Source organism: Fukomys damarensis, unplaced genomic scaffold (assembly GCF_012274545.1).
Source record: "Fukomys damarensis isolate Sample0158 unplaced genomic scaffold, DMR_v1.0_HiC HiC_scaffold_34, whole genome shotgun sequence".
NCBI lineage: Eukaryota > Metazoa > Chordata > Mammalia > Rodentia > Bathyergidae > Fukomys > Fukomys damarensis.
In genome coordinates this window covers 25,370,891-25,383,385 of record NW_022900946.1, presented here as the reverse complement: position 1 = coordinate 25,383,385, position 12,495 = coordinate 25,370,891, and the positions used below count along the sequence as shown (strand labels likewise).

The 12,495-nt window shown below is 43.6% G+C and overlaps 1 protein-coding gene across 3 annotated transcripts in view; it reads right to left on the bottom strand.

The window, feature by feature from the left end:
* LOC104859919 (beta-adrenergic receptor kinase 2) overlaps positions 1 to 12,495 on the bottom strand; it is a 135,117-nt gene that overhangs the window by 2,725 nt on the left and 119,897 nt on the right. For 2 of the 3 annotated variants that reach the window (XM_033758745.1, XM_033758746.1), the window contains 5 exons: positions 10,152 to 10,218; positions 8,773 to 8,868; positions 5,286 to 5,448; positions 2,954 to 3,090; positions 183 to 296 (listed from right to left, as the gene is read on the bottom strand). In XM_033758745.1, coding sequence (XP_033614636.1) covers positions 183 to 296; positions 2,954 to 3,090; positions 5,286 to 5,448; positions 8,773 to 8,868; positions 10,152 to 10,218 — 577 coding nt within the window. The remainder of the gene's footprint in view (positions 1 to 182; positions 297 to 2,953; positions 3,091 to 5,285; positions 5,449 to 8,772; positions 8,869 to 10,151; positions 10,219 to 12,495) is intronic. The other variant, XR_004515246.1, reaches the window with a different exon arrangement.

The following is a 12,495-nucleotide window of genomic DNA, read 5'->3' as shown; positions in this document are numbered from 1 at the left end:
AAAAAAAAAAAAAAAAAAAAAAACAACCCAGAAATTGTTAATTTGCTGAAAATCTTATAACTCAGAGATTTCTTGCTAACCATACAGTAAGAAAATGCTTTATGACCAGGATGTCTGCCTCACTGAATATTTATGTAACTGTTCTTTTACCTAAGGGAAAATAAATAAAAATAAAAACTTACCTCACATTGCAAGATAAATTGCTTCCCTCCTTTTATTCTAAACAAGATGCACTTTTTGTCTTTAATCTGAGTTTCTTCCACAGAGAGAATCTGTTCCATGGTCAGTAAATTTTGCTAACCATAAAAATAAATATTAAAAATTACTTAAAATTATTTCAGGATCTGTTAAGTTATGTTAATAAGTATTGATAATCAGGAACTCAGAATAAGTTAAAAATGGCATTTTTGGAATAATAATTTATAAGTGAGCAGCAATGGCTATAAAGGCACATGTAGAAAAGTTCAAATTATAACATTTCAAAGAAAATTTCAAAGGAAGCAATGTTTCTATTGCACAACCAAGCAGCAAAGTGTTCTCTCCTCACAGAACTGAGCTGGGATGATCTCTGCACATCCTGGTGAGCAGTTTCCTGCGCTCTCCACCGGGTCAGGATTGGCAGTGTCACACTACATGAGATTCGCTCCAGCAGAAGGCTGAGGCTCTGCTATGACCCAGCAACTCCAACTGTCTTCTGGTTCTGGCTGGTAAGCTAAGACTATGTTGATAATATAAAAATGAAGCTCTAAATACAGGTGAAGGTGACATCCTTCAGAGATGGTCACACTAAGTCCACAGCACCATTGCATAAGGAGAATGCTACAGTATGATGAGTTCCTTACCATTTTGTTTTTTTGGATAAATACTCCAGGAATCCTAAGTGAAAAACAATACCGTCATGAACGTTCAAGTTTTCTTTTTTTTACTTTATTCTTAACAAATCAACCTATGTACCAAGTGCGAAATCTTTTAAAAACCAAGGTAAGTTTTTGAATCTGATGTTAAGTTTTTATTTTTAAAAGTTGTCAAATATCCTGCAAAGTGGGACAATTTCCCTCTCACTGCACAATAGTGACTTGCCAGAAGACCACACAGTGAGTGGACAATATGCCCAGGTCCACTCATTATCTGGATACAGACTGAGCTTTCAGGGGCTGCTCAATCCACACCAGCACCTGAGTTAGAGCTCAGCGCCCCAAAGAGTCTTATTAATTGTAACTCAGATCTAGACATAGTCATAGTTATTTTTGAAAAGCGACACTTATGGCACAGGTAACGTTGAGAGGATCTTGTTGGTTTTTAGAGGAACGTGGTCATGTGCAGTCACAACTGTTTGTACCAAATGGCAACTTCCCCAGCGAGGGTGAGAATACAAGCCCAAGTGTCACACGTAAGATCTGGGCCTCCCACTTTCCTCACTTTTGTTTGCTGATGTACTTGTATTTTATTGGTATACTTCAGATACGGTGATCACACGCATCACAGGGGGTTTGTACCTGGACATATTTCCTGCTTTTTCCCACTCTCCTCCCTTCCCTCCAACCTCTCCTCTCCTCCTTATCTATAACAGCTTTCTTTCTTTCTCTTTTCTCCTGTCCCTCCCTTCCTTTCCCGTCCCCCCTTGCTCCCCTTCTCATTTGAACATTTTCTTTCCAGTCTGTGGTATCTATTACATATTTTGGTCCTTGTTTATACTTTCAGTTTCTCACACCAAATATGGTATTGAAACACGTGTGTCAGATTTATTTCACTTAAGAGTGTGGTCCCAAGGTGCATCTATTATTTAACTAGATATATTTAGAGCTTATTCTTCTTTATGGCAGAGCAGAACTCTGTTGTGTAAAAAAACAAAAACAAAAACCCACATCTTCTTTATCCATTAACTGGCTGATTTTTCTCTACTTTTGACTTCAAGAGAAATGATGGGCAGTACTCACATCACTAATACATGATCCCTGTGCCTGACACTGGAGACCTCCTCCCCAGGAATAGACAACCCGCCCTCCACTAGGGTTGGCTCTGTGCAAGGGGACCAGCCCTGGCTCCACACACAGTAGCCACAAATGTGCCTGAGTTGCCAGCAGATTCAGCATGGATCAGAAAATTTTCCATCTTGTTCACCAGCATGAGCTGTAGAAGGAGCCCAAGAAGGCAGCTGTGTCCTTCTATGGGATACGCCCACAAGTTTCCTGCAAAGTGCCAAGGGAGGTATAGTTTGATGTCCTTACTTCCCTCTGTGCCAAGTACTGCAAGTGACATTTTATCTGATTGGACTTGAGAGACCAAGTGCACAGGCAGACCTCCTCGGCACCCACATCTGTCCAGCTATGGCCCCTGGGTGCTAGACTCTGCCTCTTCGAGCTTTGGTGTCCTCTTCACTAATTTAAAGTAGGACCTTCAAAGGTTGCTAAACAGATTGAAGGATGTGTGTGTGTGCGTGTGTGTGTGTGTGTGCGCGTGTGTGTGTGTGCGCGCGCGCGTGTGTGTGTGTGTGTGCACGTGTGTGTTATAGCATCTGGCCTCAGATAAACATGTAAACATGACAGGCGCCCTGGGGATTCCCGTCCCTCCCATTCCCCACATGAAGAAACAGGCTCAGGGAAGCAATGGAATGGGCCCCACGTCCCAGAGGCACTAAGCTGTGGATGTGAACCTGTCTTTCCCCACCGTCCAGCTGTCCTCTTCCCCTGTGACCTGCCACCTGCCCATCTCACCGGAAGCCTCAGGGATTTTGACTTGGTTCTCTCTAAATTAAGAAGGAACTATTTCGGAGACTACAGGGCCCCTCCTTGATGGACCTGGATGTTGAACAGTGAAGTCTGAATGCTGCAATCTTGTGATATGCACTGGGATATGTAGAGTTAGGGAGGTGCTATGGGAAAGATGTTGGCAACATGAGGTCACCAGTGACGCGGCACACGCGGGAGCAGCGCAGGGTGCACCCCGGACTCACCCGTGACTCGCCCTCTCCTCTCCACTCAAGCCTGTTTGGGAAGAGGTAGAAGTAGCGGCGCTGCCACTGCGTGAGGAAGGGGTTGCCCAGCTTCAGCATGTGCCCGTGCATGATGCAGTCCTTGCCCAGGGCGTAAGCTGAGGGCAGAAACACTGAGAGTTACCCAGGGCCCAGGCCAGGAGGCCTTGAGGTGGCTGTGTTCTCAGGAACACAGAATGACAAGCTTTTGGGGAAAGCCACACATCTGTGACTCTAACACATCACAGACACCATTATTTCCGTTTTTAAACACGTGGGAACGAGGCATCTGAGCTCAGAAGTTTCCGACTCGCTCTCTATTCTATGTCACACAGCTGCTTCTCAGGATCCCAGTGAATTCCCAGTGCTCATGTATCCCTTAGAGAGCTCCAAGTTAATTCCGAACCTTTTTTGTTTTTTTACTGTATGTAAATGATGAAGAACATGGAGCCATTCTGAGCTATCCTTAAAGTACCTTGGCCCTTCTGGGGCGCGGAGACTGTTCCTTTAGTCTATCTTTCATCCTATAAATACTATCACCACAGGGACTTGTCCCAGTCAGCGGAGGCACACAAGATCAAATGCGGTTCACTCCTAAGCTTAAGGTCAAGTTTGCTTCTCAGTCACACAGCTGTGTACAGAGACAAGTCACGTTCATGTTAACACCTGACTATCTTTTTGAGATACTATCTCTTATAACAAAAAGATAAAATTTTAGCCTTCACAGAAAGCTTGGTGATTATGCTAAAATCAGTCACTGAAAAATTTATTAATTCAACATGTTCATTCAGCACGTTCTGTATTCAGCAATGAACAAAAAGGAGAAATTCCTGCCCTTGTGGAGCTCACAGTCTACTGTGGGCTTCAGACAGTGAGCAAAGATGTAAACCCAGGCTGGGTCATCAGGCCACAGGAGAGGAGAGGACCCAGGGAGAGTCAATGGGACCAAGTGTGGCTTGCAGCACCGCCATCTTAGGCTGAAACGTGCTTACATTGCAGAAGTGTTTAAGATATAAGTATCTTTTTTCAGAGATCTAAGCCTAAACTGTAGATTTTTCTACAGAGCAATTTTTGAAATAACTAACCAAGTTATAGTTATGTGCAAAGTATTTATTAACATTCTTGATATATAAAAATCAGTTCACTCATCTGTTACATGTTTTGTTTAATCACAGTTCTAATTAAAAGAATACATTCAGCAGTCATTAGGATACATATTTTTCTTGGGTCTAATCTGTCACGATCCTAGGACCATCATGGCAAATGACTGCAGGTGCACATTCCCTGGAACATCAGTCATGGAAGGCACACACCAGTGTGACTCAAGGACAGCTCTCTGAAGAGCAGCTTGCACACCAAGGCTGTGTTCCTGGAGATCTGAGGTGGGAGGTGGTTAAAGGGGTACAGCACTCCCTTGTTATATTCTGGCAGCAACCATGTAAGGAGTGAGTCACCTAGAACTGAAGCCCTGGTCCTAGCAGAGGGTCAAAGAGGACAGGGACTCCTACGCCAAGAAGTGTCCACCAAAGTAACCTTTAAATAGAATGAAAGTGTCTTTGTGGTCTCACCCTTCCAGGGTCTTAGCTGAGAGGGAAAACGAAACGACATTTTCCCTTAATCATCATCTACCTTATAATAAATTTAAATGTCTGGCATAAGACACAAATCAATCTTAGACAAGTCAAGAGTGAGTAATAATATTTAATGACTCAAGCATGAGTAAAATATTTCATGTTATTTTCCATCGTGGAACTCTTCTGTGGCTATTCTTAAAACACACTGTGTAACGTAAGTATACTCACACATTTCCGTCCCCGGAAAAGTGGCAGGTCATGCCAAACTCCTCCCCAGGACCAGCTACAAATGCCAGGGGCCCAGTGCAAAGTGAACATGCAAACTTTTCTTCAAAAGTCTGCACCCAAGTTTGCACTCTGAGATACTCAAGATGGTGACAGCGGGGCATTCATCCTGTGTCCTACGTGACTGCATGGGAAACAGGCCAGTTAGGCTGGCCCTGTTCTTGAAATGGTCCAACTCTATCTTCAAGGGACAAGCTTCCTCCCTGGCCCCCAGTACTCATTGACAGGTGACCTGGATGAGACAAGGCTGGCTGTCTCAGTACACTTTTGGCTATGTGCTGACTGAAGAGCAAAATACTAACTCAACTCTTCCAATCCACATAAAACTAAAATATCAACCACCATTTTTTTCTCTCTGCTGATAAATACTTTATGACCCAAATGCTTTTTTGGCTTCATAAGAAACTGAAAATTCATTGCATTTAAAACATTTCAAGATGCATCAGCTATTTTACCTTCTTCGTGGCCAAGTTGCTTATTTTTTGCTCTTTTCCTGGCTTCGATTTTATCAGTGTCTGCATTTACTGCCTCATAAACTGTTTCTGTCACTTCCTGTTGCCAGCGCTCAGAGATGACCAAAGGGAAGTTCTTGTAGAGTTCTTGGTCACAGTCAAGCAGCTTATTAGAAAATAAAATATTTGTGATTTACCACATTTTCAAAGACAACGGGTCAACAGCACCACACCCATGGTGACTATCACAGCTGTACACAGGAAGAGAGCTAGAAGACAGCACATTATCACTGAGAGCTTTTAGCTGTGACAGATCTCCACTGACGATGACTCAAGCCACCAGGACTTAGGGTCACAACTGACCCGCTTGTCACTCTCTCTGAATCAGGTAGACTGGGCCTCACTATCTGTACCATCTTCAGGGCCTTTTTATTTTTGAGTACCAGGAATTGAATTCAGGACCTTGTGCTTGCAAGGCAGGTGGCAGAACTACTGAGCTAAATTCCCTCAAGACATTTTTGTCAATGAAAACTAACAAACACAGGGTTTTATTGAAGTATTAAAAGATTCTGATGACTAAGTAAAATTTTAATCATCATGAGGATATATTATGTATAAAAGTAGGAAAATAGATCCATATAGTTTTAGAAACAATTGTAGCACATTTTATAATATGTGTACAATTACGAGAGTTTTCCAACCTACCTTCAGGTTAGTCTATAAAGTTAGGAAAATACAAGATAAGCGAGGCTGAATTTAATATTCCAACTAATTAAACACTATAATCACGTGTATAAATAGATGGTGCAAGACACATGGAATGTAGGCAACACAGAAGAGTTGCTGTAATAAAAATTACATTTATTACATTTTTTCTTTCCAATGATTACTCAGATTCTTCACAGATTTTTCATTCTGCCCTTTTCGTGAGACTGCACTTTGAAAATAAGCTCCCCCACCAAAAAAGTTGTTTTTGGCATCTGAGCAGGTTTTCTGGGAAAAGACTGAGCTATTCCTAATCAGAAGCAGTCTCTCTAGAGTCTTGATCTCCTTCGTAAGCCATTTTTGTCTGGGAGAACAGACAGACACAGGTGCTGTAGCAAAGTATTCAGAAGGAAAAGACAGGACAGAGGTGGTACCTGCCCTGGTGCCTCAGTGAATTGGTGATGAGAAGCACCAGTGTCTTGCCATTCCCACAGGGCCATTGCCTCTCCCGTCTCACCTTTGTCTTAACAAGATTCTGTTTTTGTCAGTTGGATCGGCAGAGCCTTCCCACGTTCTGCTTTCTTCCAATCTCCAAAACACACCCAGAGCAGACATCCTCCACAGTTCCGAATGGGATGAGAGGTGTCTGCACACCAGTGTGTGAGTGGGAGCGAGCCAGGGAGGTGTAGACACCAAGCCTGCAAGTACCTGAGCTGGGCAGGGGCATAGGTGCGCATTTTGTAAAGGGTGTGGCCTGAGTCTACACGGACCCCCTTCATATTCTTTGGATCACTTAACGAAGATAAAGAATAGATCATTATGTAAGCTGTAACTCGGATGAGTGTGGTGTACATTCCCATAATCTGAATTTCTTAGGAGGCTGAGGCAGGATAATAAGTTTGACCCCAGCCTGGGTAAAATATCGAGATCCTATGTCAAAATATGAAAAGCACTGGGGATATAGCTCAGTGGTACAACACCCTTGTTCCATCCCAGTTCCACAACAAACAAACAAACAAACAAGCAAGCAAACACCAACACAGACCCCCTCACTGGACTGAGCCTCCATACTCACGGCTGTGTACCTGCCACTCACAACTTCCACCTCTGTCTATTCTCATCCCCAAAACCACAAGGAAAGAAGCCAGTTCATTAAGCACTGACTGTGCCAGGAGGCTTGGGTCATCTCATTTACGCTCACAGCGAGCTTCACAACAAAATTACCTACTTTACAGGTAGGAAACCAAGGCTCTCAAGAGGTTAAGGAATGGCCCAAATTCATTCTGCGGCCAAGTGGCAGCTGAGTCTGCTGCCTTCACAGTCTAGATTCTTGTTTATAAAAATTTTCAGTATGAGAGGCTCTCTTTGGTATGAGAGCACTTGGTGAGCTTTCACATTAAAGCAGTTTTATCTTTGTGCCCTTTGATGGGTGGTAGCGTGTCTGACGACAGAGCTCCACCGTGACAGCAGCAACCCCGTTACGTAGTTCTGTCCGTGGCTCACTCCCCACAGCCCACTGTCAGAGGCCTTGCACTCCTGGCGGTACTGACCACTGAGGCTGCAGATGATATCTAGTGATGCTTGGTCTTGGCAGCGTTCTTGCTGTGGTCCATGGCACAGCTACATCCCAGATCACAGGTGTCTCTGAGCCACTCAGCAGCCCCCCACGCCTGCCCTGTGACCTCAGCTCTCCCCAAGTTGCCTGCACCTAACCTCACTCCCTGGAAGCTGCTCCTGGAACATCCTGCGGGTCCTTCCGGCTCAGCTCTCCTCTTTTGATGCGACCACCAGCCCTACCTAGCTGCTGCTCCCTTCCCCAGCCACTCAAGCATTTGGCATCTGTGTGCCACTTGCCCCACTTTCCGATCTGCCTGTGTGGTTGTGGGTGTTTGTACTGACAGCTTCTGCTAGGCCCTTGCCTTTCACAGCCCTCCTTTTTTCCCACATCTGGCATGTAAGTGTTACCGCAGTGTCACAGCCTTCTGGGGAGTAGGCACTTGAAGGGACAAATGCAGGATGTGCAGAAGAGGGTAACAGCAGGCAGCTGAGAAGAGATGGGGATTCAAGACAGTGGGGACACCTGGAGAAGCTGTCAGAGCAGGGCGGGTAACAGTGTGACATGTAGTGATACACTCTAACCTGGCACTTTAAAGACAGTGATGTTTCTCTCATGACTTACTCTGTGTCTCTACTTGGAAAAAGAATGGTATGAACAGAAGTTTGAAAAATGCAAAGGGTGATGTAAAAAAACAGTGATTATTTTACCTTTGATTGACAAATGCAAAATGATTAATGATGACTGTACTTTTCATCCTGACACAAGGAGATCCAAGAACTCGGAGTCAAACAACTGGCTCTTTTTTGCACTCGGTGAAATATGCTTAATATCATAGTTTCTTTTCCTTGTTTTATATATGTTCAAGTTTTCTTTCAGTCACAAATCAACAAAGATTTGACCATTTTGTAATTCATTAAAAATAGAATTATTAGTACAATGAAAGCTTTCATGGTTTCTAGCTAATTTAGGTGTTTTTTCTTTTTTCCTCCAGTACCAAGGATTGAACCTAGGGCCTCCACACTTAACTACATCCCACTCCTTTCTATTTTTCACTCTGAGGCAAGATCTCACTGACTTGCCAAGACAGGACTCTAATTTAGGTCTTTAACTTACACAGTTTCAAATATGTCGATACTCATTTCATAACGCACCCAATACTAAGACAATCACTAAGTTTAACTGATTCTGAACAGAAACTTCAAAAAAAACAAACTGTCACCTATGTACCTTAATGCCTTTAGTATCCTCTTCATCGAATGAGCCAATATCAAAAGCATCCGCAGCATTGACTTCTCCCCGGGGAGGAATCAGCGGGGGTGGGTACTGGAAGAGCCGGAAGAGTGGGACAGTTATGAGAAGGCCTCTACAGCCCAGTCCCCTAACGCTCTGACACCAACCTGCCCCACCGTACAGGCTCCACTCAGTTCCTACAGCCACACTGCACAAGTCATACTTGAGCCTTGGCAATGAAGAGTCTGTCGATCCAGGCACAATTAAGAAAAAAGACTCATGCCCAAAGCTTAGATAATTTTTAAACATGATGAAGCCTCCAATCTGTACGTCCCCAGCTGAGTTTTGAGGAAATGCCTGCTCCTGGACAATGGGTGAAACACGTGTTGGACCTGCGGGGCCACACAGAGCACCACCCCACTGTTGTTGGGTGATGCTACCGATCAAGTACACGTGCACTGATTCCGGCCCAGCAGGACTAGGAGCTCACTCTCTCTTTGCTAGAGAACGTCCCTACTCCTTTCCAGGAAAAGGATGATAATTAACATTTTAAAAAATTGAATTGGAGGTGTTTATCAATGCGAATATAATAAAGCTTCAATAAGGAAAGGAGCTGGGCATGGCTTAGGGGGAGAACATGTGCTTAGCGTGCATGCAGCCCTGGGTTCCATTCCAGCACCAAATATAAAAATAAAAAATAGGGAAAAGAATTGTGTTGATATAAGAGCATGCTAATTCTTAAAATTATAGGGTGCTGGGCTAGCAAAAATAAATAAACTTAGAAGTATCTGGAATACTCTTATATATAGGCTTGTGGAAAAATCTGGTCACATATTGAGATAATTTAAGAAGATGAGCAAAAAGCTAAAGAAGTCTCAATTATGTGGATCTTTGATTAATTTACAGAAATGGCATTTCCTGAATTTTTGTAGTTGTCCCTCAGTATCTGTAGGGGATGGATGGGCTCCAGCACTTGCCGGACACCAGAATTCACACGTGTTAAGGTCTGTGATCTCTCATGGCATAGTATTTGCACATCATCTACACAATGATCTGATGTACCTGAATCAACTCTAGATCACTTATCTCGAACACACTGTAAATGCTGTGTGAGTAGCTCTTATGCTACATTGTGTAGGGAGGGATACTGACAAGAAAAGGTCTTCACACACTGGGTACAGACACCATTTTCTTCCTGTGCATGTTCCATCTGCGGTCGGCCGAAGCCGTGAATATGGGACCCGCAGATACACAGGGCTGACTGCACAAGGAAGGGAGGAGGAGAGCTGGACCCGGGAATGGGCGAGTGGTAACACTCAGGGGCTGAGGTCAGAACCAGGAAGTCGGCAGAGATGTAAGGACAGGGGGCGCAGTACCTTTTGTAGATAGACGTGCTGCCAGTCGACGCCCTTGAAGAAGATGTGCTCTTTCACTTCTTGTGCACTGATGAAGAAAGACAGCCCTCAAAGTGGTGAGTACGCATTTGGAAATACAACAGACTTTGCTAAAAGTATCTCCTGTTAAGAACGCATAGGAATTATCTCCAGCTCTTTAAGGAAGCAAACAAAGGCTTCTTTCAAAGCTGTACAGAAAGTGCTGCAATGTTTAGGAACACTGCAGGCTACACCCGCGACTACTGTCCCATGTCATCCTGTGTGGAATGCTTCTTTCAGTCTGTGACAAAGTAGGAGAGTTTTCACAGATCTACACACCTATGTCTGTCTCACACATCACATGGATACAGGTGTAATATGTAAAAGCCTTAAAAGTGGGCAGGAGAATGTACATATATATGATAATTATATATGATAATTCTGTGGTTGTTAGAATGTAAGTGAGAATTAAATTGGAGATCCACACACTAAAGAAATTTATGGCAAATGACTACAAGTTCAATAAAGAAAATGACAGTCATATGAAACACCAAGCATTTTAAGTGCAAACTAGAAATCTAATAAGAAGGTTGCACACCAAACTCCCTTATAGGCTAAAAACCCCCAAATTTCTTGAAGGTCATAATTAAGACCCAGTGTACACAGAACCAAGGTTGTAGGCTGAGGCAAAGCCCATGCCCTTGCACCCCTAGCAAGTTCCTCTCAGTCCAGTCTGTATCACACAGCCCAGTGCTGCTCCTCACCTCCATCCCCCACAGGCTCCCTGAGGCATCTGGCCCAGTCCAGGCTCTTCTGTGCCTATATTTGCCTTTATATGACACCCATATCTCCATGCCAAGCACCCTGGCCCCAGAAGGCCCATGTATCTAAGTGCCCTACACACCTTGCTATCGGGTCGAGTGGACAGAGGGGAGGGACTGATGGCAGAGTGGCAGAGCTGCTTCCCTGGGGACAAGGACAATGTACTGACCTCCTAATTCATCACAGTGCTTGTGTGTGTGGTGTGTGTGTGTGTGTGTGTGTCACAGAATTGGAACTCAGTGCATGGAGGCTTTGACCTTGGTGTACGTGTGAGCATGTACATAAACACACACCCACACATACCCATCCACCTCAAACCTCCTTCTCCAAACCAGTGTGCAAACACCCACAGCTGGGTGTTTAATAGGAGGGGGAAGAATTACTGAAAGCTTCTATTTTTAAAGAAATTAAATTTGCTAAACATTTTAAAAAAGAAATCAGTTAAGGATTGAACATTTAAAAAGTCAGAAAGTAAATCAAAGAACCAAAGCAATGATAAGAATAAAACACAAGATCAGGAGCATGGGAGACCGTCTGAGAAATCCCAATATCCATCTAACAGGAGTTCTAAGAGAAATGGAGGAGAGAAAATGTCAAATTAGTAAAATAACAGTATTCTCCACACTGAAGGATACGAGTTTTGGAATGAAAGTGCCTGATGTCATGAGGGTTGTGATAACTCAGCTTAGCAACCAGCACTGACCGTTCATTTAAGCGTAAAAAAGTGCCATCTTCAAAGTTCTAGGGTAATACTGATTTTGAATTCTCTATCAAGCCTAGAAAGCAGTCATGTTCGAAGACAGCAGGAAGGCATTTCAGATAACTAAAATTCAGGAATGAGAGCCTCTCACACATCTCTCTAGCAGTGACTTGGGAACGAACTCTGGCTAAAAGGGAGGGGACCCTGAAAAGCAGAAAGCATGGGGTCCAGTAAAAGGCAGTCACATGAGAAGCATGAAAAGGAACAATGCTGATTAGAGGGGAGAGAGGAGAAAGGAGGGAGGGAGAGGAGAGGAGGGAAACAGGAGAGGGGAGAGGAGACAGTTGGAGAGGGAAAGAGAGAGGAGAGAGCTCTCTGTTCTCAGCAGAGCTGGTAGACTGGGCCCAAGGCAAAAGAAAAACAAGGTAACAGTGAAAGTACACCACTGAAATAGCTAAATCTTGGAAACGGCCTATTTGCCCATCCATTGGAAACTGGATAAAGAAGATGTGGTTTTTCTATAAAATGGAATATTACTCAGCCATAAAGAACGAGAAAATAGATTCATTCATAGGAAAATGGATACATATTGAAGATATACTCCTAAGTGAAATAAATAAGTCACACATGTGTAAATACCAAATAGTTTCCCTGGTGTAAATAATCTGCAACAATGCATAAGATTCTAATAAGATTACTGACATTTAGAAATGGGAAGAAAGGAGCTAAAGGTGTAGGGAAGGTGGGATGGGTAGGGGAAGAGTAATAAGGGAAAAGAAAAAAATGTGAGAGAATGAAAAGATGAAAATAAAGTGTTTGTAGATG